This window comes from Colletotrichum phormii (assembly GCF_030913505.1).
Source record: "Colletotrichum phormii strain CBS 102054 chromosome Unknown BDP81scaffold_17, whole genome shotgun sequence".
NCBI lineage: Eukaryota > Fungi > Ascomycota > Sordariomycetes > Glomerellales > Glomerellaceae > Colletotrichum > Colletotrichum phormii.
The window spans coordinates 423,308-447,358 of record NW_026851459.1 but is presented as its reverse complement, the minus strand read 5'-3'; the positions used below and the strand labels follow the sequence as shown (position 1 = coordinate 447,358).

General features: G+C 54.7%; 7 protein-coding genes across 7 annotated transcripts; 4 read left to right on the top strand and 3 right to left on the bottom strand.

The window, feature by feature from the left end:
- Positions 1-576: 576 nt before the first annotated feature.
- BDP81DRAFT_463313 (uncharacterized protein) lies at positions 577-3,060 on the bottom strand (the record flags this gene model as incomplete). The annotated part of the gene is made up of 5 exons (XM_060594004.1): positions 577-1,138; positions 1,197-1,598; positions 1,658-1,974; positions 2,037-2,822; positions 2,899-3,060. The coding sequence occupies 5 exons, from the start codon at positions 3,058-3,060 to the stop codon at positions 577-579; spliced, it is 2,229 nt and encodes a 742-aa protein (XP_060442208.1).
- A 1,662-nt stretch (positions 3,061-4,722) lies between these two features.
- BDP81DRAFT_282329 (uncharacterized protein) lies at positions 4,723-5,457 on the top strand (the record flags this gene model as incomplete). Its single annotated transcript, XM_060583011.1, has 1 exon — positions 4,723-5,457. A coding segment is annotated over one exon (735 nt), but the record flags the coding sequence as incomplete, so codon positions are not given.
- A 480-nt stretch (positions 5,458-5,937) lies between these two features.
- BDP81DRAFT_326326 (rRNA processing/ribosome biogenesis-domain-containing protein) lies at positions 5,938-8,304 on the bottom strand (the record flags this gene model as incomplete). Its single annotated transcript, XM_060585054.1, has 2 exons — positions 5,938-7,914; positions 7,972-8,304. The coding sequence occupies 2 exons, from the start codon at positions 8,302-8,304 to the stop codon at positions 5,938-5,940; spliced, it is 2,310 nt and encodes a 769-aa protein (XP_060442206.1).
- A 733-nt stretch (positions 8,305-9,037) lies between these two features.
- On the top strand, positions 9,038-12,902 carry BDP81DRAFT_396970 (filamentation protein; the record flags this gene model as incomplete). Its single annotated transcript, XM_060588258.1, has 4 exons — positions 9,038-9,043; positions 9,165-9,285; positions 9,354-12,208; positions 12,264-12,902. 4 exons carry the CDS (start codon positions 9,038-9,040, stop codon positions 12,900-12,902), a joined length of 3,621 nt encoding a protein of 1,206 aa, XP_060442205.1.
- A 1,159-nt stretch (positions 12,903-14,061) lies between these two features.
- On the bottom strand, positions 14,062-15,325 carry BDP81DRAFT_326469 (uncharacterized protein; the record flags this gene model as incomplete). Its single annotated transcript, XM_060585067.1, has 2 exons — positions 14,062-15,154; positions 15,228-15,325. The coding sequence occupies 2 exons, from the start codon at positions 15,323-15,325 to the stop codon at positions 14,062-14,064; spliced, it is 1,191 nt and encodes a 396-aa protein (XP_060442204.1).
- A 4,439-nt stretch (positions 15,326-19,764) lies between these two features.
- On the top strand, positions 19,765-20,863 carry BDP81DRAFT_303835 (uncharacterized protein; the record flags this gene model as incomplete). Its single annotated transcript, XM_060583144.1, has 3 exons — positions 19,765-19,823; positions 19,893-20,420; positions 20,479-20,863. Coding segments are annotated over 3 exons (972 nt in total), but the record flags the coding sequence as incomplete, so codon positions are not given.
- Positions 20,864-23,371: 2,508 nt separating this feature from the next.
- On the top strand, positions 23,372-23,960 carry BDP81DRAFT_434107 (uncharacterized protein). Its single transcript, XM_060590932.1, has one exon. It carries the CDS (start codon positions 23,421-23,423, stop codon positions 23,670-23,672), a length of 252 nt encoding a protein of 83 aa, XP_060442202.1. The 5' UTR covers positions 23,372-23,420; the 3' UTR covers positions 23,673-23,960.
- Positions 23,961-24,051: the final 91 nt, after the last annotated feature.

The following is a 24,051-nucleotide window of genomic DNA, read 5'->3' as shown; positions in this document are numbered from 1 at the left end:
AAAACCCACCTCAGATTCTTCGAGCATGGATCTGTATCCTATAAGGCAAGACCTGCATTACATGACCGGGAACATGTGAAGACGTCCCCCATAACATTGTCCTATCAGGTGTTTGTTTCTCGTTACCCCGGTCACACCAATATAACCCATGGACTTCTGCAGAGTACAGGGCTGAATGATTACACCCTCGATCTGAGGCATGTGGACGCTAACAACTAGACTCGGTGACTCTAAATCCTCTCAGATCTCAGTTGCTCATCACAAGACCAAGGAAATCTATTCAACTTCCCTACGCCAATGAGTTCGGGATGAACCAGGGTATTTATGAGGAGCGACGATGTCAAGCAAAAGTGACCTTGGATAATGAAGCAGCTTCTGCGGGTTATGACCGCCGTGTATTGCATATTACACCTAAATCGTGGAAGAAATATAGAGTCACGATAGCTCCTCATTGTAGCATGTGCGTCGTGGAAATACAAATCATCAAACGGAGCCGGTCTTTTCCCTAGGACCTTGCACTAAATATGCATCACCTGGCGACAAAAAAGGCAGCAAGGAAACACCTCATCCTACACCTCAAATGACACCTTGAGTAAACTCATCCAAGATGGTCATCTCTTCAAAGTCCTCAATCAAGCGGTCAACCCTTGCCGCCTCGCGGTCCGTCACGGCGAGGTCAAGATCAGTCACAAACATCCCAGTCGGCCGGCCGCCCGCCTTGGGCCCCTTGCCTGCTCTGAGGTCTTGCAGCAGCCCCAGAGCTTCCGTCATGTTCATGCCCCCTTTCCTGACAACCATGGAAAGAAGGCCCCCGGCGATCACTTCGGCAACGGTAAAGGAGCTGTACAGGGCCTGGTAGGCGCGGATGCAGCTGAGAAAGTAGGGTCGCCACTCTGGATTCGTTATGTCGCTAGCTACGGCGTTGGCTATATGGATGAGGGCAGTGTGCCCGAAGATGCTGTACGTCGATTCCGGGTACAACGCGTACACCTCGACGAGGTCTTTGAGCTGCTCGACGGATGCCGCGAAAAAGGCGGGTATCTGGTCGGCTGACGGTGACCAGAACTTGAAGCCATGCTGTTTGTCGCTTGGGACGAACGGCCTGAGGAGGTAGAGCACAGTCCCGTGGAACCACATGCTGTGAGGGTTATTAGTTCGCACACCGTACACTAACGAAACCAACAAGGTCAACTTACTGGCAGGCAAGCACATGGGATGGGCTGTGCTCGTCTCGTTCCATACTCTCAGCCAAATTGTCTGCCCAAGACAACAATTTGCTGTACTTTTCCAGCGCAAAGGCTTGGGATGAATGACCCGGGCTGGTATCGTGCTGATAAACCCAAGTGATTTGAGAGGAAATGACCCATAACTCGCAAAAGGCAGCGAAAGTGTCTGATATTGCAGGAGATCGCCCTCTCTTGGTGCGATTTCGAGACTGGGCTCGAGCATCCGAGTCAGACGAGGGCGCTGTACTATTCGCGCTGCTGCTACGCTCGTGCTCGGACCCGAGTGTTGGGTTTCCTAGTCTGGCTTTGCCTGGCATGGGAAGAGTTGGAGGATACTCAGTAGTCGCCGGTAGACAAAACTGGGCTGTCATACTACACTACTCGTCAGATATGTTTCTTGGAAGAAGAATGACCTCATGGTATGGCCTTACCTCAGAGTATTGAATACCCCCCATGCTACTTGAGCAGTTGCCCTAGCCTGTGGTTCTGACAGGCGATTTAGGTCTATAAAGGTATATGCGTCGGGGCAGCCAAAGAGCTTTAGACGCTTCGCCATAGCCGCTGTATCTTTGATGAACTTCACATTGAGTTCACCGTTACCATTACAGCCGCTAGACTGAATCAAGAAAGCCAAAGCTGCAATGGTAGGCAGGGTATCATCGTTATGCGCATGCCAGAGCTTGTTTGACTCGTCTTCCAGCTCCTGGCTCCATCGAGACGCTTCAGGTTGCTTTGCCGCATACGCTTGCTAGTCGAAACAATCAATAACATGATTCTTTGAAAAGGGGAGGGGGGTCGGGAAGGACTAACACAAGCGAAAGCAAGCAGAGCATTGACGAGCAGTGAGGAACAGTATCGAACTTCCCCGTAGACCAAGTCGTTGAGGAATAAATTTACATCGAACAAGCCTAATATCGGATGGTCTGTTTCCAGATATAGGGAGATGACTTCTGCTGCATCCTGATTACTGATGGGCACTACGGTCCAAAAGGCAATGTTCAGATCTCTCAAGCGAGGCTCGTTACGAATGCGCGACGTCGGTGGAGGAATGGGCCCCGTTGGTGGAACGAAGAAGGCCGAGTCAAATACTCGAGAGGGCTTCGGAGAGGCTGTAGAAGGACCATCTTCCAGTACTTCAGCGACAGTAGGGTATTCTGGTGCTCGGCGGTCCTCGAGAATCGAGCCCTCCTCGGATGCGTCCTCGACCCGAGCTACTTTGGAAGGCCTAGAGTCGACACTCTCGGGCACCTCGAGAAGACCTAATCTTCGAGTCTGAGGGTACAAAATGGGATGGCGTCTCATGAGTTCAAACTCGACATTGGACGAGATGTGAGGTAGAATCTCCCGGGCATCCCTTGGCCCCGACGGCCTTATCGCGCGAAGAGCAGCGTAAGGGTCGACGGCGAACTTGAGCTTCTTCAAAGTCTGATGGGCAACATCATCCGGCATTTCCGTGAGTTGGCTCAACATGTCTCGAAGCATTTGGTTCTCTCTTTTCAGAGCCATAGCGGCCGTCTCTGTCTCATTGGCGCTGATGTAGACACATTGTGTCTTGAGCTCTGTGCACGCTTTACATGAAGGGCGTTTGCCGTCACACTTGAGCAAGGATGTCAGCACGTTCAACGAGTGATGAGGACAAGCACTGGCACCAAGATAATAGAGATGTGCTTACTGCTTTCTTCTTGGATCGACACGCGTTACAAGCAACCTTGGTACTTGGTAAACGCTTCTTGGTCGACGATTGGGCTGGAAGTAAACGTGGTGGAGGCGGTTGTGAGGCTTTCGGTGCCGGGAGCAGAGGCCGCAACGGCTGGGGCTTGGCCTGGTCAGACATGACAGCCAACGGCCTCGCAGCTAGTGCGGCCGGACTGGTGTGATGAGAGGCTACCTAGACTTGAAGTCGGGATCTTGCGAAGAGCTTTTGTCGTAAATGGTATGCTGTAGAGAGACGGGGAGGTCATGGGAAGGCTGTATCGTCCAAGGTCGTATAACGAGACTGACCGCTCGCGACGAAAGAAAAGTAAGGGGTATTCGGCATACAGACAAGAGGCAGAGGCAGCATAATAACCGATGGAGAAGCTGTTGAACGGCAGGCAGAGAGCAAATAATCGTCCCAATGGGGAGAGCAAGGCAACACGTGAAGGCGATGGCTTGCGGAGAGAGTCGACATTGGCTCTCGGTTCCAACGACAGATCGATGCGGCGCCCAGTGAGGGTTGTGGATGTTGGCTGGAATAGTGATGAGGGTGTGGAAGGCAGGCTGGCAACCAATGCGGTGAGATGAATGGCTTGCAGGTATTCGAAAGGAGCTGAGACAGGTTGGCCAAGCTGTAGAGACCTCTCTCTCGCTCTTTTTTGGGAAGAAGGGACGAGGAAACAACGGTTCGGATAGGTAGGTAGATGAGGGGGGGCTAGGGCCAAAGAGGAGGGAAGAGAAAAGGCGGCGCAGTGAAAGAGAGAATAGAGTAAACAAGAGGCCACGAGAAATGCAGAGTCATGTATTTCGCAAACTGCTTTCTACTGCGTACTCCTCCTCCTTCTCTTCCGTTCCGGCAAGCTAGGGTAATCAAACCGAATCGTGGTCCGGATCTGCCTCCGTTGTTCAATCTGCCGTCCAGTGAGAAGGTCTGGAAGGGCCTATTTAACTGGGGATATCTCAACGTGCTGCGAGCCTGCTGCAGCACCGCAGCAGCCACTTCCCGTTGTTTTTGATCCAATTGCGCCTGCCCTGCCCTTCCAGCGGCGGAAGGTGGTGGTCATTATAGTACGTACCTTTTACTACCTAGGTACTCCGTACACTTCATGACTTTCCATGGCAGGAACGCTTCCATTCTGGGCGAGGCTTCCGCTTGAAGAAGCAAACAAACCCTCACACAGTGTTCTGACTTAGTCAGCCAACCACTGACCAGTGACGATCACAGTGTGACCACGGATACCCCGGGGGCGCAGGTCACTTTTCCCGCCCACTCACCTGCCTTGTCAATCGCCGTCATTTTGCATCTTCCTTGTCTCTCTACCCAAATTTCAGGCGGGACACTGCACTGCACTGCACTGTTCTCTTCTGAGCACAGTCAAACTTGCGATTCTAACCGTCCGTTTTCCAACTTCTCTTTCTTTGCTCCCCAGCACCACCCAAAACGTGGTTCAGAATTCCACATTCTTCCCAGTTCAAGAGATGAAATGAAGCTCCTGCTGGGCCGACACACTATCATTACCCGGTGACAAGGCAACTTTCAAATCACCCACGCGTACACTCACACGCGACAAGACAAACCTACCCTACTCAACTCACACCACTTCATTAAACCCTGCATTCCGACTTTGAAACCATGGCGTCAGACTCTCCGCAAACCGCCTCCCCATGCAAGGCTGAGCCTGGACAAAGCAGCCCAGCCAATGCTGCTCCTGACATCAAGCAAGAACCAGAGCCTACCGAGAACGAATCGAAATCGAATTCACCCAAGGACGACAACGACGACAACTCAAAACGAGACTCAAGCTCCCCAGAGTCCGGCGAGGCCAGCTCAATCGGCTCTCCCGCACCTTCCGATGCTCGCGACAACCACAATACCTCTTCCACCGATGCGCCACCCCTCACCAATGAAGTGCCGCCCCTGCCCGCAGGCGCTCCTCCAGCAACACAAGACGACGGCTGGGACTTCCAGTGGGATCCGACTTCCCAAGCATACTTCTTCTACAACCGCTTCACCGGCGCGTCGCAATGGGACAACCCTCGCGTAGCAGCACCAGCAGCAGCAGCATCAGCACCAGGCACGACCGCCTCCGCGACCACGATACCCTCAGGCCCCCCTCCCCTCCCCAAGAACAACGCGCCCCCAGCAGGCGGCTACAACCCCGCCATCCACGGCGACTACGACCCGAACGCGTGGTACGCAAAGGGCAGCGCAGCCAACGAAGACGACACAACCCAGAATGCGTCCTCTGCGGCAGCTGCCAACGCCGGCGAGTACGGCGCCATGGCGCAGTTCAACCGCTTCACCGGCCAGTTCCAGGCGCTGGACGACGGCCCCGACCGCCACACGGACGAGGCCAAGAGCCGACGACAGATGAATGCCTTTTTCGACGTCGACGCCGCGGCCAACTCGCACAATGGAAGGAGTCTCAAGGCGGAGCGCAGCGGCAAGAAGCCGAGCAAGTCTGAGCTCAAGCAGTTCAAGGAGAAGCGGCGGGCGAAGAAGGAGGAGAAGCGGAGGGCTTGGTTGCGGGATTGAGGCATGGGGCATGAGGCATTCTTTTCTTGCTTGGACTTCTTGGTCCGAATTTTTGCAGTTCATAAAATTGGGTTGCCGTCGCGATCCGCGACGGTAAAAGGGGAGGAGGGATGGATATCCTTCATACGGCGGCGTTTTGAAAGAAGGGGCCATCCATCATTGGCGGGAAAGATGGAATTCATCACATCCTCGGCCCGTCACGGGGTGTGGCTAACTATACACTTCATACAAAGACTCTACAGAATAAGTCGGCTGCAATGGCCTTGGATACTGGATTATTCACCACAGTATCATGTACAAATACGGCCTCGACTTGCTATAGAGCAAGTCGAAATAAATCAAATACCCAGATCACTCAAACTTTTTCTTTTCTTTTTCACTTTCCATTCACCCGGGAAATCTCGTCTCCAGTTGGGCGGGGGGGTATTATGTCCATCTAAATGACAACCATATAAATTATTTCTCGCTTCTTGTCTTCTCTCACTCGTCATCCTCTTCTTCTTCCTCTTCATCATCGTCAAGGTCCATGTTGAGGTGCACGCTTTCATCGTCGCTGTCGTCATCCGCTTCCTCGGCAGCCTTGGCGGCGACTGGTTCCGGCGCAGCAGTAGCAGCAGCAGCCACAATTGTCTTTTCAACCTCCTTCCTCTCCACGCTCTGTCTCTTGGGCGGGCTTGCCGCGCCCGCGCTCTCGTCTTGGAGCTTGCGCTTCTGCGCCGAGGTGACGGCAAAGGGGTTGACGGTCTCGGTCTTGTTGGACGTGACGATATCGCCGTCCTCGTCACCCGCGACGACAATGGTGCCGCCGGTGGTGGCGGCTTCCGCATCCTTCATCTCCGCGTCCTGCGCGTCACCCGCGACCTGGATCTCGGCGAGGATCTCCTCGTCCTCGGCGTCCTTGGCCTCTTCTTCGGCCTCGAGCTCCTCGAGCGTGGCGGTGATGCCCTCGAGCGCGTCCGGGGCGGGTTGCGTTGGGGAGGTGCGGATGTTGGAGCGGAGGATCTCGACACCCTGGTCGCGGGGGTACTGCTGCGCGAGGTAGGGCAGGATGCTGGGGAATATGGCACCGCCCTGGTTGGTGTACGGGTTCAGGACGCTGGCGAGCATGGCGGCCTTGTTGCGCGACAGGATGGCCGTCTGGTCGAGGAGGCCGCGGAGGCCCGGCTTGAGGTGTTGTTGGGGCAGGTAGGAGAGCAGGCTGGCGAGGAGGGCGTCAGCGGCGGCGAGGTGGTCCTTTGCGATGAGGGTTTGTCTCGAGGACGAGGTGGTGGCGTCTGCGGTATTGGTTTGCGTGGGGAGGAAGAGGTCTGCGTTGGCGGCGATGGTGTTCTTCTTGTTCTCGGCTGCGGTCTTCTTGTTGGCTGCCGGCTTTTCATTTTGAATGTTGCCTGATTCTTGCTGGATGTCTCTGCAGCAGGCGAGGGAGACGATGCCGAGGGTCTCGACTGTGAGCTTTTGCAGGCCGGGGCCGGCGATGGGGAGGGTCTCGTCGAGGAGCTTGTATGTTGCGGCGCGGACGGCGGGGATGTCGATGCCGGAGCGGAAGACGAGGATCATGTTGTCGTGAATCTCTGGGATTGTCGAGAGAGCGTTGTGCTCCAACCTCTGCACCAGGACCAAAAGCAAGTCCAGAGCGGCGACGTGAATGTCGGGCATCGCGGACCACAGCTCCTCCTTTTCCTCCCTACCGACGGCGGCCTGGGTCTCGAGCGCCTGGTCCCATGACTGAGACTTGGAACTGCGACTGATCAACGAGACGCGCGACACTACATCCATGAGAGCCGCAACCGGGATTGTGACGGGAGTCTTGGTCGAGTAGCGGAGGGCGTCTGTCATGTATTGGAGCAGGCCGACGAGTCTGTCGCGGCCAGCAGAGATTCCGGTCCAGCTAGGGAGCTGATCCCCCGTCTCCAGACCCTGGGGCGGGATGTCAAAGTCCGCCTTGGAGCGGGTGTACGGCGCCGAAGCTTCCCAAGACTCCTGTACGGCACGGAAAACGTGGTCAGCGGTAAAGTGAAAGTCCTTGCGTAGCTCGTCGACCAGCTTGACCCAGTCCTCGCTAGGTCCCGTCTTGCCTGCCGTGGTGAGTGGCAGAGAGATGGCCAGATGTCTGCTTGCCCGGCGGAGAGACTGAGGAATCGTAGACCCATCGGAGGAGGTAGGCGCCAAGTAAGGCTTGATGGCTGTCCTGATCTGGCCGTTAAAGGGGCGGCAAGTCGTTGGGTACAGGGGAATCATGGCGGAGAAAGCGTCCAGGACAGTCTCAACGACAGCGAGCGGCGTCTTGAGGCGCTGCCCTGCGCTTGGAAGCTTGATCATTTGGAGACATGCGTTGAAGAAAGTGGGAATCGTCGGTGTGGCGATTTCTCTTGTGAGAGTTTGGTAGCTCTGAATGAGACTGTAGATGCGCACGAGGGTGACAATGGCAATCTCCTTTACCGCGAATGGGTCGCTCTTCTGCAATGCAATGTCAGTACCCAAGTTGAACAGAAAACGATAACATTTCGTTCGTACCTGAAGCATCCCCAAAAGCCCTCTAACCCAGTTGCCGGACTCCTTGAGGCACTCCCAGCCGCCTACATCAACGACAGCCTTGACGAGAGTTGCGCCGGTGAAGCGGCCCATGGCACTCTTGCCATTGAGCAAAGTCGTGATGATGGTCCTCAGCTTATGAACCAAACTTGAGACCTCGGAGGAGGCTTTGGGGTCATGTGGTGCAGACAGGACATCTTTGCAGCGAAGGATGTGGTTGATGAAGGCCGGGATTGAGTGAGGAAGTTGAGCCGGTGGTGTCGATGTCAACTTGCGGCATAGGACCTTCAGATCCGGGGGAAGGGAATGAGACATTTTTCTGTGCAGCTCGGATGGAAGGATATAGGACGAGAAACCGATTGAGAACCTTCCTTTGTGATTCGGGCACCGTAGTGAGAGGGAACTGACAATATCTCGGATCACAGCCAAGGAATTCACCTGCCGTTGATGCTGAATGAAACTTTTTCCTGTAAGTGAAGGTACGTATCGATTGCACCCTCCCCGGCGACGAGCAATGTTGATTCTGATTGGACCTGATGGATCCACCACCATACCCCTGCAGGGTACGAAGTACCTTGGTCGAGTCCAATCTTCAGATGCCATCCTGGCACGAAAGGGCCTGGCCTGGAGACTGGTCACCGCCCGGTGGCCGACTGGCCCGTGCTCCCCAGGGCAAATGTTCATCAAGGGACCCTCCACTGGTCTTCAATAGTGGCAGCTGGTGCTGTGCTGCTCTCCTGTTCACAAGCTTGTGCTGCAGCCAGCACTTTTCTGCCGGTCGACGTACGAAGTACCTTGATTTCCTGGGGCTTTGGTGGCAGCAGCATCCGTAGCACTGCCAAACAAGCGGGCGTGTCCATCGCGTCGCTCCAATCACTTACGCAACGTGCCTTCTCCTAATTAAGCCATTCTTGGGTATCGAACATCGCCAACCCCCCTTCCCCCCTAGGGTATCTTCAACAAAACAATGCTGTGGATTCAAATGCGCTGCTAGTAGGATTGCTTTGCACTTCTGTCCCATCATTGGCACAGGCTTCAGTATCGCGAAATGGCTGTGAGTGCTTCCTTGTCCCATATTCTCCAGGGGCTTCTGTCTAGACCTCCCCTGGCTTTGACCCCAAATGACGTCGAGACCTAGGAGCTGACCAAAGGTTTTTGTTGTTTCTTCTTCGCAGCCCGATCCGAATAAAGCCGCCCACTACATCAAGGCCCTCGACGATGCCCGTTGCGAAGGCAATTGGAGCGCCGTCCCCGAGTTCGTCCGCAAAATCAGGAAACATGCGCCTGACCGAGCCTGTCCGTTGCCTCGAAACAAGCATGCAAACGCCGCGATACCCTCGTTACTGACACCGAGTCCCCTCTAGGTCTGACATTGGCCGCCGAAACCGAATGCGCCGTTGCCAAAGCCACCGACCCCTCTGGTGCTGGACGACCTTCGACTTCCGTGTCCGCCAAGGATCTCGATGCCGCGAACGTTCAATCGAAGCTCCAGGCCGCTATAGATGGGGAAACAAGCCACCCGGAAGATAAATTCCAGGCTCAAGTTTGCGCTGGACTGCTGCACTGGGTCGTTGGAGAGGTCGACCAGGCAGCCCTCAAGCTGCCTCAGAACATCGAGCAGGAGTTGAGCACCGCCGACAAGTCGGAATGGACCAACATCAGCGCTTTGAAGGCCGCCGTCATCAAGGCGAACTGCCTTGCCCGTACCCAAAGAACAACCGAGGCTCTCTCCGTTTTCGATTCCGCATTGCCATCCGTATCCATGGCTTCGAGCCCCCGAACCGCCCACAAGCAATTCAAGGTCTGGTCTGAACTGTTTCTGACCGAGTACTGTGTGCTTCAAAGCGATGCGATCCGTTCGAACGAGAGGTCACTCGCAGATCCTAACTCGGTCGCCTGTTTCCGATCTTGGGCTAGGTACTGGGAGTCGATGACTGGGCCGGTCACGGGGGGGTATGGATATAGGGGCTCAGTGCCGAGACGACAGGTCTGGCTTGAGTATTATCTGGCCTTGTCGACTATACTCGAGCTTGACATCCCATTCCCGACTGGGTTCCTTGGTAAAATCACAAACGAGGCTTCATCCACGCGAAACCAGCTGAGAGTCGAGCTGAAGAAGACCGAGGCCGCGTATGAGGCGCTCCTCATCAGCGAAACCAGCTTTCCCCGCGCCGACGAGACTAGAGAAGAAGTTGAGTCCTTTATCAAGGCTGTCGTAAGGAATTGGTCTATTCTTTGTGGTCGCGGTTGGGCTGAGAAGGATCTGGGCCAGGGTGGTCGTGAAAGCCTCAGCAGAGGTGTCCTCGACACCCTGTATGCCGCGGCGACCAAGACGTACCACTCAACCGCAATTCTCCGATGTCTTTACACCGTTCACCTAGCTGTGGCGGAGTTCGACCTGGCCTTCAAGGCTTTTGACTCGTACCTCGATCTTGTTAGGCACGGCAAGGCCAGGGTGGACAAAACCGGCCACTTGGAGTCCAACCTCGACGATGACGGCACTGTCCTCGAAACCATGTCACAATGCATCCTGGCGCTATGCCGCTATGGTGGAAGAGAAGCCATTGACAAAGCTCGGGTTATTGGCAATGAGCTAGAAGATTGGTTGTCGAGGCTGCCGCAGCTGAGAAATGGCATTGAAAGCGAGAACACCGTTCCGGAAGAGGACGAGGCGACTACCCTTCATCCAAAGATCCGGCCCCATCTGATTGCATTGTCTTGGCAGGCAATCGGTCTTTCCCAGGCCCAGTGGTCGAGAACCACGTACGATGCATCATCTCGAACCGAGATTCAGACAAAGGCGGTCAGATGCCTAAGGAAATCCTTGTCTCCGGAATTGGGTCGTACCCGGGATGTTCGTAGTCTCTTTGCTCTTGGCCTGTTACTCGCTGAGCGTCGAGACTTGACTCCGGCAATTGATATTGTCAAGACAGCACTCATTTCCAACAAGTCTGCCGACGAAGAGCAAGATCTATACCACGGCGCGTACTGGCAGGAGCGTTCTCTGATTCCGCTGTGGCATCTCCTGGCACTCTTGTTGAGCGCGAGACAGGATTACAACATGGCAGCCAAGGCTTGCGATGGAGCTTTCGAGCAGTTTGGCGATCCTTCGGTCCTGTTCGGAAGACAGGATATCCACTTCAAGAGTGAACACCTTAACGATGCCGAAGCTCAGGACGAGAAGATTGCGAATGAACGCAAGGGAGTAGTGGACGACATGGATGACACCGAAAAGGAGAGCGTTCTCGAGGCCAAGATGACACAAATCGCCATCATAGAGTTGCTTGAAGGACCAGACATCGCCGTTAACGCCTGTCCAGAGCTGCTGTCCCTCTTCACAAGGCTATTCGGCAACCTCGAAGCCAAGCCAACTTTGCAACCGCCCAAGGCTGTTGACACGATGCAGGTGCCAAAGAGCTCAGCTGGCACACTGAGGAGTATAAAGGGCAGCTTCTTCGGCTCTACACGAACGCGGCAACCCAGTATAGCCGAAACGGAGAAAACAGTCACGCCTTCCCGCCCACAAACCTCACAGACCCAAGCCAGCGTTGCAGCCCCGACAATACAAGTCACGCAAGAGAAGGGATCACCAACAGAGACACGAACGCGGCGTCTTTCCAGTCTGACGCGCCGATCGAGAAGTGAATCGGGCAAAAGACACAGCTTGCGCAAGCGAGATAGCAGCGGCGCCCGCAAGAGGACAGCAAGTGTCAGTAGCGCAGGCACTAATCCACATGGGCCGACAGTGGTTGACGGAGAGGTGTTCTTCACCCCAGCCGACGAGCTGCAGCAGTCCGAGTTCTTCCCTCTCACGGGAAACCGTCAGGCTTCAACAGCATCCTCTGTTTCTCAGGGCCGCTCACTCCATCACCTGGAGTCTTACACATCCCAGAAATCAAGATCAACAAACTTCTCTGAAATCTCTGCTAGTGGCACCTACACCATATCAAACCCTCTGCCGGTGATCCACTTCCCCCAGGATATGGAGCGAAGACAAAGAGTTGTGCTGCTAGTCAAAGTGTGGTTGATGATTGCTGGATTCTACCGTCGAGCCAACATGTTTGAGGACAGCAAGGGAGCCATCTCGGAAGCACAGAAGCTTGTTGGAATCCTCGAGGCTGCAGTAGCCAAGGATCCTACAGGCTCTCTGTCAATGAGGGGTAACAGCTGGGCCGAGAAGAAGGGCGTCGACGAACTGCTCGGAGACGTGTGGGCTGAGGTAAGTTCATGTGCTCATTTATATACGAATCTACTGAACTAATAACTTTTAATAGCTCGGCTTTCTTTCTCTGGCAAAGGGATCACCATACTTGGCCCGGTCAGACTTTGAGATGGCCCTCACTCATTACCCCGACCACCCAGCAGCCATTGTCGGCCTGTCCGACATTTTGCTCGACATCTACAGTGAGAAAGTACTGCCGCCGCCGGCCATTCCCACGCTCAGCGTGCCGGAGAACATCTCCAGCCTCTCACTCCCGCCACCGAACCTCCCCAAGATCGCCGTCCCCCAACACGGTCTCCCGTCAGAACCGCTGGGCCTAGGTTCCAGCGCGTCGGGATCGGGCTCCGCCGGCAAAACAAGCGGTCACCAGTCCGCAACGACGGCCTCGTCGATCAAGTCGGTGGAGAGGTCCGACTCGGATGACAAGCTGCCCGCGCCGTACAAGGCGACCTCGGTGCCGACCATTGACCGCCTCGCCGCCCGCGACCGCGCCTACGGTCTCCTGTCTTCCCTGACGAAGCTCGGCAGCGCGTGGAATAATGCAGAGGCCTGGTTCGCGCTGGCCCGAGCCCACGAGGAGAGCGGGCAGGTGGACAAGGCCAAGGAGGTGCTGTGGTGGTGCGTCGAGCTGGAGGAGAGCACTGGCGTGCGCGAGTGGCAGTGTCTTGGGAGCGGGGGTTACGTGCTCTAAGTAATAATTGTATACTACTTTTCTTCCTGACCTTGGCCTTTCAATATGACTCTATTATGAGTGGTTTATTGCCGTGTCGTCAAGTAGTCACCAACCAAGATTTCTGCCACACAAATTCTAGGTATCTCTCCGCATGTTTTCAAGTTCCTCGTCTTGATTGTTAACCCTCGTTTCCCGTGGGTTTCTCTGCAATGTTATTGAATCAGACCCCTTTCTTCCAGTGCATTCCTGTGCGGTAAACACACGTTTCGTGGTCACCAAATGAATCACCGCCAATTCAAGCAGAAAAAACAAAACACACACACACAAGCCCCAAAAGTCGGCGTCCTATCGTACATTCCAGAGGCGCTGGCTGCAGCATGCGGGCCGTGCCATTCTGAACTCTCTCTCGTGTAACTCGCCTTATACCGGTCCCCGCGTCCCGCGTCTCTCGCCGCACTCCTCTGCAGCAGCCCTAGAAAGTCAAAGCTTATAATGTGCAGCGTGAACGAGGCAAACTCATATATGCTCGAGGGTAAAGGACAGACACAGTGAAGTTTCCGTATACCCATCCCCAAGGCAGACTCTATCTAGCCCATCATTCCGAAAGAACATTCCCGAATTTGAATGTGCCATTATGTAATGATCCGTCGTTTCTCCATCTCACTATGTCGTGTCTAATTGCAGTGAGCAGTTACATCATGCAGGGATCGTACCTCCAAAAGAAAGTTTGAAAAAGTGCGCCTCTCATAATTCAAGTAAAGTGCCCCCCCTCCCACAAAGGTTCAGACGTGGGGGGTCATTTGACAGACTTAAATTGCTCCCGTATAGGATGGGGAACGCCTCGTCTTGACTCTTGGGATGTGGTGAATTACGGGCGATTTCGTCTGGGACTCTAGGACTTTTGAAGCCAGGAGCATCGGAGCGGCGGCACACTTCGGAATTCACTCGTCTCCCGCACGGATGCAAATGTCTCAACGGTCGTTCAAAGTTAATGACATATGCCTTACATGACTCATTTCCCTGCAGGACCAAGATGACCTCCAAACGCCAAGCCAAATCCTATGCTACCAAGTTCCCGTAATGTAACAAACTTTGCGGCGGCGCCGTTACTTCGTCCCATATCCATCGCATTGCATTGATGCTGCGACGAGAGGGCTTCTTGACAGCTTGTCAGCCATCACCATGCCATCAGGTTAGGCGGCAAGTTCGGGTACTCCTTTCCATCAATGGTCTCGCTACCTAATGGGTATTGTGAATCCGTCGCGCCCTCTTCATTCTCTCCGCCGCTGCTTTCCGTCTCAAACTCCTCAACACCGTCGAGACCTCTCTTCCAGTTAGCCTTGCAACTGCCGGGGACGTACTTGGCTGCGTCCATAGCTAGCGTGAGCTTGACCTCAGGACAGTAGTCCCAAATATGTCTTCGTAGAGCTGGAGTACCCCAGATGGCGCTGTGAAGCCAGATGCCACTACCACCGGTGTGATAGCCCATGGGCTCATAAAAGCCCTCGCGGTAATCATCAATGCCCGAGACGAATTCACCCTTTTCAGCAGCCTCGAGTGTTGCTTTGACTCCACCTTTGTTGATCTTTGTGCCTTCGCCCGCGTGCATCTCGCCGCTGAACGTCAATGATACAGTACCGTTAGCGACCTTGCTTCCGGGTCGGTGAGCGAGCCGCTCAGCAAGCCAGACATCCTCAGGTTCAGATCCGTCAACACGCTTCTGATTTCGGAGGATATCGATCATGGCGCTGACACGACGGATGGAGAGGCCACCGTTGCCGCCCCATCTGCCGCCAGGGTTCCACGGGGCTCCAATCCAATCATACTCGAGGTAGTCGTTGATGTTCTGCTTACTGTTGGCGCAGAGGATGCTGTCGGTCTGGAATACGAGAAGCCACTCAGCAGGCTGCAGGACGGTCTCGTACAGCCAGAGGTTGGTCAAGAATCGACTAATCATCTCCTGACCGGCCGTGCTCATGTTGGAAGGGATGTACGTTAGGTCGAGCTTGCCGGCGGCGACTTGCTCACGAATCGCAACAGACGAGTTGATAGTCTTGACGGACTCGACAGAGCCCATGAAGCGAAAGCGCCAGTCGGGAGGCACGACGGAGATGAAGTGCAGCATCAATGGCGCAAGAATGGGGTTGGCGCGGTTCTCGACGAGAAGAGCGACTTTGGAATGGTTGTAGGGTGAATGTGCGTATTCAAGGGAGATTTGCGGTACGGTCATCGTCTTGAGAGTGGGCAACGATAGCCATATCGAGAAACCACTAACACGATGCGGTCAGTACTCGCCAACATTACGAGGAAACCAAGCTGGAGTTTTCTGGGTCATTGACTAACAGGAAGAGCACGAAAGCCCCAAAGACTCTCATGCGGCGGCTCGTCAAGGCCCAAACCGAGAGGAGCAGGGCCTTGGTGTGCTGCCAGACGTCTGACATGGTCTTCTCGCCGCTGACAGCAGGCCGCGGTAGCGAGGCCATGGTTAGGACGAGAAGGCCAAAAATTGGCAGAAAAGGCCTGGGTGAGTGTGAAGATGGAGACAGTCGTGGTAATAGTAATGAAAGGTGATCTCGGGGAGATTTCAGTCGCTGTGGCCACTCGAGCCTGGAGCGGCTTCGAGAGCGGGCGTACTCGCGAGTCGCAGATCCGTCCGGTCCACAGAGATTACGCAAGTGACGATGGCGCGGATGCGTCGGTAGCGTTGCAGGGGAATTAAGGCATGTCCGGTCCTGCGGCTGGTGACGAAGACGACAACAGCTGACTCTTGTCGAATAGACGAGCTACTCGATCGGTCGACTGGTCGTAGCCCGAATGATGAATTCGGTGGATGTGTTGAAGAGAAGAGTTGAAGTTAGGAAAGTGAACTGGAGGAGAGAGAGAACAAGAAAAGACAAGAGGGTGAAGGAAAGGGGTGATGGGGAACTTTGGGAAGGTACGATTTGCACATGCACCACTAGGTATCCTGAGGAAGGTACGGTGTGATGGCAGGCAGGCAGCTCCTCCCTCGACAGCGACTAAGACGCAACGAGGGACGGATGGAATTATCTGATGAAAAGACAGGACGCCCCTTGCCTTTGCCTTCAATTCCCAGGGCGAGGGCTGCTCCTCTTTGCACTTCCTTAGCCTGCTGCTTCCATGCTCATTCACGTCCCTCCACTCCTCCGGACCCTTCCCCCCCCCCTTTCCTTGGCAGGTGTCCACGCCAGCCCGGGCCGGACGGGGAAAAAAAAAAAAAAAAGAGACCAGCGCGAGCGAGAGAGATGTGGCAGCGGATTCCAATCAACAGGCCAGGCCCTTGGTCGTGGAAGTTTCAAGCAAAGGGAAGCCAATGAGGTGTTCTAGTGGGCTCCTATGGGCCAAGCGTCTCCAAAAGCAACATTGGAGCCATGGGCCCATGGATGATGGCCCCCCGTGGCCGCGTCGATGAATTGCGCAATGCAGCCAGCCACTGTTGCAGTGTCTAATTTGGGTCGAGTACCGTACTTGTACCTGCAAGTACCTTTTTCCTTCTCTCACCTCCACCATGCACGGGCACGTTCGATTCGATGGTCGGGTGCGATGGCGATGGCGATGGCGACTGGTAATCCTGGCAGGCAATCAGCGAGCCTGATCATCCAGTCTGTCTGTCTCCAGGCCACACCATCAGGCGCCCCGTCTTCCACGGCCTCCCCTGTACGGATACATCCCTCTTTTCTCCATCCCAAGAAGCAGTCTGGAGGGACGGACACGGAACGTCACGCCACCATCGTCCCTCCCTCCCATTTGACCTGCATGCTGTGTAGTGAGGACGATACTTGGATACGAAGCGCCACAGAAAGTCGTAGGTCAGTGTCAGCTTTCCCTCACGAGAATGAAGCGACAGTGAGCGGCTAAACTGTGCTGCGTACCCAAGAGGAAATCAAGACAGCCGGACACTTTCGTCCCACGGCGATACGGATACCCTGATTCAAGAACCGAGCTCGAGGGTATTTACAGCCTCATCCCAGCCAAGAGTTCCCCATCCCCAAACAAAGCGACCCCCAACCGAGGGGTACCATGCCCAGCTATTTCGTGCAGCGTAACCAACAATCACCACCCCGAGCCGGTCTCTTGGTATCGCCAGCCGTGACACCCATAATCCGGCTGCATTAAAGACCAGGGTTTGGACCCAAGGCGCCCAGTGGGACGGTAGTCGGTACGCCGTAGACCGTACCACGCAGGCAGGCTTTGGATCAGTGATCATTGAACAATAACTACCAATTCACCACCTCTTCCAAGTGAGCTCTCGTAAGGGGTAAGCCTCGCACCAAGTGGTGATGACCTTTTTTCGAGTTCAACCGCGCAATGTCGATTTAATCTCAAGTCTTCTTCGCCACGGAGATATAATGCAAGGGCGCACAAGGGAGACCGCGCAAGCTCCATGTCTCAAGTTTCGAAAGGCATCGACACGTCGACTGACTTCCACTTAAACTTTGCTGCGACGAAAGCATGTTGAAGGTTGGAACGGCGTACAGTATTCGTACGGATGCACCGTGACACAATGGTACTGGTGGCTGTCAGCTTAACGCGCCACCATCAACATGTTCCTCACCAAAGCTCACATGCACGACAGTCGGACAGAGACGAGTGACAGTCTGTGAGAGACTAGAGACGAGAGGTCGTGGATAAGCGAGCAACTGTGCTGCTTTCCGCTGCTTCGCCGCACGCATGCATGTACGGAGAAGGACGCCCTGTCAGCCTGGACGCAGTATTGTATTGCCGACAAACATGGAAGAAGCTTTCCCGAACATCCCAAGTCTGTAGCGGCACAGCCCAATGCAAGGCTCGGTGGATGGTCCCTGCTGAGCATCCTCAGGGCTTACTTGGACTTTGCGGCTTGCCTCGTCCAAGCAAGGAGCAAAGAGAATCAAATAGGCTTCGTTTTTCAAGGTTCAACTTTCAAATTCCACCTGACACAGTTGTCTTGTGCGGTCGCATTCTCGTTGTCGCACGCGAGGAACGCGACAGGCGGGGCGGGCGCAGATGAGTCTTGGTACAGAGTAGAGGCGACTCATTAAAGCAGAGATTCACTTTTTCTCGAGGAGAAGAAATGTCGCCCTCACTTCTGAGTGCTGACTACGGCGTTCCTTTTCCCAGGATTAGCGTGGAAATAATGCTGCGCAATCTGGTCGTCAACGCAGGGCTGGCCGACGGCACGTCCGTTCTTTGCAAGTAATCAAAGACTGACAGCGCGCTCGGAAATGATCTTGTCACTGACGGGCAGGCGTTTGTACACCATCTGGAGTTATCAGAGAGCCGTGCGCTACTCCGTCGAAGATGGAGGTTATGTGGTCGAGTAAGGATGGTTCCCAGCACTGCACGAGTTTGGGCGATAGGTGGTAGGATTGGCGAACGGGTGCAACACGAGATGAAGCTCTCCTCGATAGTAAGAGAGCCATTGCTGGGATGCAGTCGAGTTTTGATACAAGATGTTGGGTTGATGGCGGTAATGCACTTGGAACCTTGTCTTGTTCGAGACGGCATGGCATCTCGGCCGGAAGACGAGACCGAATGGCAGACTGCCGTCGCAGTGAGGAAAGGAAAGGAAAGGAACTGTCCAGTGTGTCTCCCAGATTGTGTGGCAGATGGTGGTGATGTGGCTTCCAGTGCAAATGGAAGGGAGGAACCCGGGCAATGTGGGGCTAGCGGGAGGAGCCCTTCCCTGCGGGCTGCGGGCTGCGGGCTGCGGGCTGCATGCCACCACGTCCCCGACGGCACCAAAAGAAGAAGGGAAGGAAATGGGAAAGTGGATACCTGTTGCTGTGTGCTGTGTAGGTACAAAGTAGAGCAAGATACATCTGAGTACCTGCCCGACACTTGCACCTTCCATCGTCTCCCTGCGCCCATGTGCTGGATGTTACAGGGTGTACTTGCGAGTGCCGTTCCAGCTCTGGGGCTACATACTCCGTAAGGTACAGAATGCAGCGCGACAAGGTAACTTCGACCTCGACTTCCAATTCCATACGCAGCAGTATGTAGTCAGGCCCCACTTCCTCCCACATCTTCCGCCAAGCGTCTCTCTCTCTCTCTATCTCTCTCTCACTCTTGGGCTCTCACTTTTGGCTGCAAGCTTCCAGTCCAGCCTCCAAGCGGGCGTGGTCGACCGTCTATCGATATTGGGATCGGTTGATTGAAGCCAGGTTTCCCCCCTCTTTCCCGGCTTCCATTCCAGGACCCTGCACCTAGTAGAACGAGTGGGATCTCGGTGACATTCGACCCTACCGTGCATACCTATTCGTACAGAACCAGCACTTACCCACTGCCACCAGTGAAGCGCCGTTCCGCAGCCTGCAGACGCGATTCGTCATCTAACAAACTTCGCCGTCCTCTCTACCTCTGGACTATCGAGCGGCCCGCGGAACCCCTTGTATTTCGTTTTTCGTTTTTCGTCTTTCCCTCGCAGCATCTCTCTCCCTTGGGACTACCGAAGACACTTGTCTCTTGCTGCTGCTGCTGCTGCTGCTGCTGCTTACTGCACTGCACCTCAACTCCAAGACCAATCTGACCGCACCGGCCGAGTCTCGAGTCCCTCAGTATTCCTCGCCAACGCCCTTGGAAAGCTGAATCACTACCAAGAGTTCCGCCTGTCCGCAACACGATACCAAGTCCATATTGGCATTCAGTCTCGGCGGTTTCAACACGTGGTCGACATGACGCGACTCTAACCAGCAACTTTCAGTCAAGCCAGAGAATTTCCGATTTTCCAGCTTCCGATTGCCTCGACCTCTTACAACCGATTCTACTTCCATCACTGCGATACAGTCTCTGACGCCGTCCCATTCTCTCGTTTGCGCCGTGCTCTTGCTGCGCCGTTCCTGGACGTTCACATTTCAGCGACATGGGTGCCACGAACGGTTCTTCCGGCGTCTTCGCCATCACCAAGACCCGACTTTTGCTAGTTGCGTCGCTGGCCATCACGTTCGTATTCCCCGTCGCAAACTTGCTCAAAGCATCGCCGCCGAATGATATGCTGACTACATTTTGCAGATGGTGGTTTGCTCATCTCCTGCCGAGCTACAAGCCTATGATCAAGGCCGAGTTCAAGTCAAGATTGGACGAGGCTCGCCAGAAGATGCCCAAGATCAAGGTTGACTGGAAACCCGACCTGACCAAGGACCCGAGATCCAACTACAATGCATCCAAGATAGCATTGATTATCGAGCCGCGCCCTATCCCGCATCTCGTACCCCAGCTACTGCACATGACCTCGGTCGTGCCTCCCGACTGGAGATTCCTATTCATCGGCTCCAACAAGAGCGTTGTCAGCGTCGCCCGGAGCTACGGCATCAAGCACCAGCAAGTCATTGGAAAACTCGACTTGATGGTCCTCCCTGAGCCCTGGCAAATCGACACCAAGGAGCACGTCTTTCGACTGTTGACTGATATTCGCTTTTACGAAGAGTTCCTCCCTGGCATCGAATGGATCCTCAAGTTCGAGTCCGATAGCATCCTCTGTTCCAACTCACCGACCAGCCTCAACGAGTGGCTCGAATGGAGTTGGGCTGGCGCATCCAGGTATGTCTCTCTCTCGGAGATATCCCCTTAAACCCTCCCTTGCTAATCTCATCCACAGGACCCCTGATGATCGCTTCTCCGGCAATGGCGGCCTTTCTCTCCGCCGAGTCTCGTCCATCAAGAGAGTTTTGCAATTCCAGGAAAGATACAACGACACTGAAGCCGAAGACGAATGGTACGGGAAGCGACTCTGGGTCATGCAGGGCGAAAAAGTAGCCCACGGCAGAAAGGGTGTTTTGGCAGTGGAAGACGTCTACATGGAGAAGCCCATGGGTTACCACGTTAAGGATGGCGGCCAGGGCATTTCTGACAAGGTGTGGAAGAATCCCAAGCAACGGAAGAAGATTTTCGACTACTGCCCCGAGCTCAGCTTGATCATGGATATGAAGTTGGAGCGCGAGCGTTGCGATGGCGACAACAAAGAAGGCAGCTTTGGCCCAACGGACGACGAGAAAGAAAAGGCTGTTGAAGAGGCCAAGAAGCAGCAAGAAGAGGAAGAACGCCGGAAAAAGGAAGGCGAAGAGAAGAAGCAGAAACAAGCAGAAGAGCGCAAAAAGGCTGAGCAGGGTTCGGAAGTCACCAAGTCAGATATCGATGAGCTTCTCAGCGAAGACGACATGCTCAAGCTCGACTACGGCGCTGGCGGCAGTGGCGCCTCAGGGTCCAGCTCAACAGGTTCCGATGATGCCGACGCAAAGGCAAAGGCGATGGCTGCTGCGGCGCAGGCAAAGGCTGCCGAGAAGGCTCAGAACGCCTAGGTCTTATGGTCAACCGATGAGAAGACTGGTGTGCACCACCAAAGCGTGTCCGGGTCTCGGCAACCCAAACTGACAATCAACACTCGGCTCTCGGCGTGCCGAGCCTCGTAGTTTGAGGACGTTGAGCATCTAGTTCAGTACGATAACAAACAACGCTGAGAAGAAGGCGTTCAAGGTGTTGTGGCGAAGAGCGAGTTGGAGGCAAGGTCCATGGCCAGATTGACGGATGGCAGCCCGTATCGTAAGGTTGTGGCGTTTGGTGATAACCGAGAATACCGCAAACAGCCATGCGGAGAGGACCTACTCGCCTTTGAAGCGACGTCACTTGTAAGAACAACGAATGGCCCGATAATGGATTTGATATACCAGTTCCGGAGAGGGAGGGGTGTGGCGTCGGGGCGTACTGGAGTTATGAACAGCCCAACCTTATCCAACAAAGTCGCAGCCGGAGTGTCGGCACGTCAGTCAGCGCAGATCAGGAAGCTGATGTGGAATGCTGTTGGGCAAAAGACAGCAATCGAATGATGTTTTCTTAGCAATACAAATCTGCTTGCAAGTGGACCATCACACGATCCGAGTAGTAGTGCCTCCACGATATGTTACACAACGCACCAGTGTCGATGACTACCTTACCCAGTCCCACGCCCATGGTTTACCTAGGCTCGGCTGACACGGCTGACACGGCTGGTTCCCGATTCTGGGGATTAACTTGGAAGCAAACTTTTGGGTTCAGATCGATCTAGCCGAGCGACGAGTCCTGCGGTGGGGATGTGCACGATTGACTTGATCTTCCTGCATGCTGCATCTGCAAGGCTTTGTTCGCTTGCGTGCGGCGCAGAGTTCAGTTGACGTTCAAAGTTTCTTCATCTACAGACAGCGATTGTCCATGAATGTCAAAGCTCGCAGGCTTGCTTGTGATACCAAGCTGCCGGATCGTCTGCGTCTGTTCTGACCTGAACTATGTGGCTTAGTACTTCACGTATTCCACGCTTCCATGCTTCCGTGCTCTGTATTACTAACAGCCACATCCTCTTGCTGCTATTGTATTAGGGGGGAGCTGTCAATGCCAAGACCACATGGCCTCGAGGTCAGACTGTCAGTGAAAGGAGCGATGGGCAACCACACACAATGGGACTTGAATAGATGGGCTAGATTCCAGGAGAAAACTCCACCAAAACCTGGCCAAGAAGTTTACCAAGATGGCCGTGTGTCAGGGCGGACGGGCTCACCTGCGGTGGTGCAGCAATGCCAAGGGTCTAGGTTTCCCCACGTTGCAGTGCATCTCACTCTCTACCTTTACTCCTCGGAGAAAAGCCAAGGAGTTTACGAGCGTAGGCTGTATCTAAGCTCTTCGCAGAGACCGAAAAAAGAGTTACTACGCTAGGAGGAGAAAGAAGAGTAAGAGGGTGGTGAGTGAGAGAGAGGCTCAGCATGGAGCAATGAAAGATGGGATCGGCCGGGAACCCGTCTTGCCCGTCCGCATCCGTCCAATTTTTCTATTTTCTTCTCTCCGATCTTGAGAGAAGCGAAACCCAGATTTCTTGGCCAGTTCGTCCGAAGACGCTACTGCCAGGCACCCAGCCCGTCTTCGACTAAAGCGCCGGCCTAGCATGCCCTTCCCACACAGCCTGTGGACGTTCTCGACCCTGAACTTATGGATATGGAATGAGGGATTGGAACGGGTACTGTCTTACAATCTTTATCCGTACATACATACAAACACCACATCACGCACCAACAAGCACACATGAGATCGATTCTCTGGGCGCGAAAAAGAAAAAAAAAGCGCCACCCCGGCTTTCCCAGCAGCGGCAGGGCTTGTGTCTCTGTTCTTATCCGTACCGGTCCTGACTTTCGTTCTTTTTGCCCGGCAAGATCTGGGTTAGGTTGTTGGTCCCCTCCTCCTCCTCGGATCTGTGGTCCAACGATGTTTGCCCGCAGCGTGGCATTCTTTCCGTGATCCATCACATACACACTCGAAAGCCCCCCCATGGATGAGCAGGTGTAGGTATTCCCGTCGGTGCGTCTCCGTCAAGCCACTTGGCGTTGCTACGGCGTCCCAAATCTGCTCGACGGTCCGTCAAAGTCGCAACCGGTGGCTTGTTCCGCCTACTAGCCCCGCCATGACCGCGTTGCTCTCGTGGTGTGTGTGGTGGTGTAAGGTCTCGCCTTTGCCTTTCCGCTCTTCTCGCCTCTCTCTCTCTCTCTCTCTCGTCTATCCGTACCTACGTCGGTTACGATCATGACCTCTATCCGTCGTCCCTCTTGTCGGGTTTTTCGCTGTCTTCGGCATGGTCTCACGCTAACAAGCTTGCCCGTCGAATCTTTTTTATCGGCCGCGAACTGGGGTGGTACACAATCCATCTTGGCGCCAGATGGACCCCTTCTGGATAGGCAAGGAAAAAAATGTGTGGGACGATTTGCGGAGGGAATCGAGGAACAAGCGCGCGTCATTGTCGTTCTCTCTCTGTGTCCCATTCCATTGAATCCATGATGTGGTTCTCTTTCTACCCGTCCCGGACGGCGCGAGCTTTGGGGTCCCTTTCGACGCCACGCTAACTTTCCCGTACCCGGCAGACCTGCTCCCAAGCTAGTCCTCGCGATCCTCCAATTTCCATTGTGGTATTGCTCGGTCCTCCCAGTCGGATGGGGGAGGGGTGGTGTGTAGGGGGCCTGTAAGTGCGTGTGTCTTTTTGCGGCCATCGCCAAATCTGGCTATGGGAGAAGTCTCTCATGGAGAATGTCACTGTCTGCCGTTTTCTACTGCGACATCAACATGAACGCCTCCGCCCCCCCCCCCCCCCCCCCCCCCCGGTCTTCGATCTTCCTTGTATATAACACTGGGGACCGCACGGGTTCTTCATGATGTTACT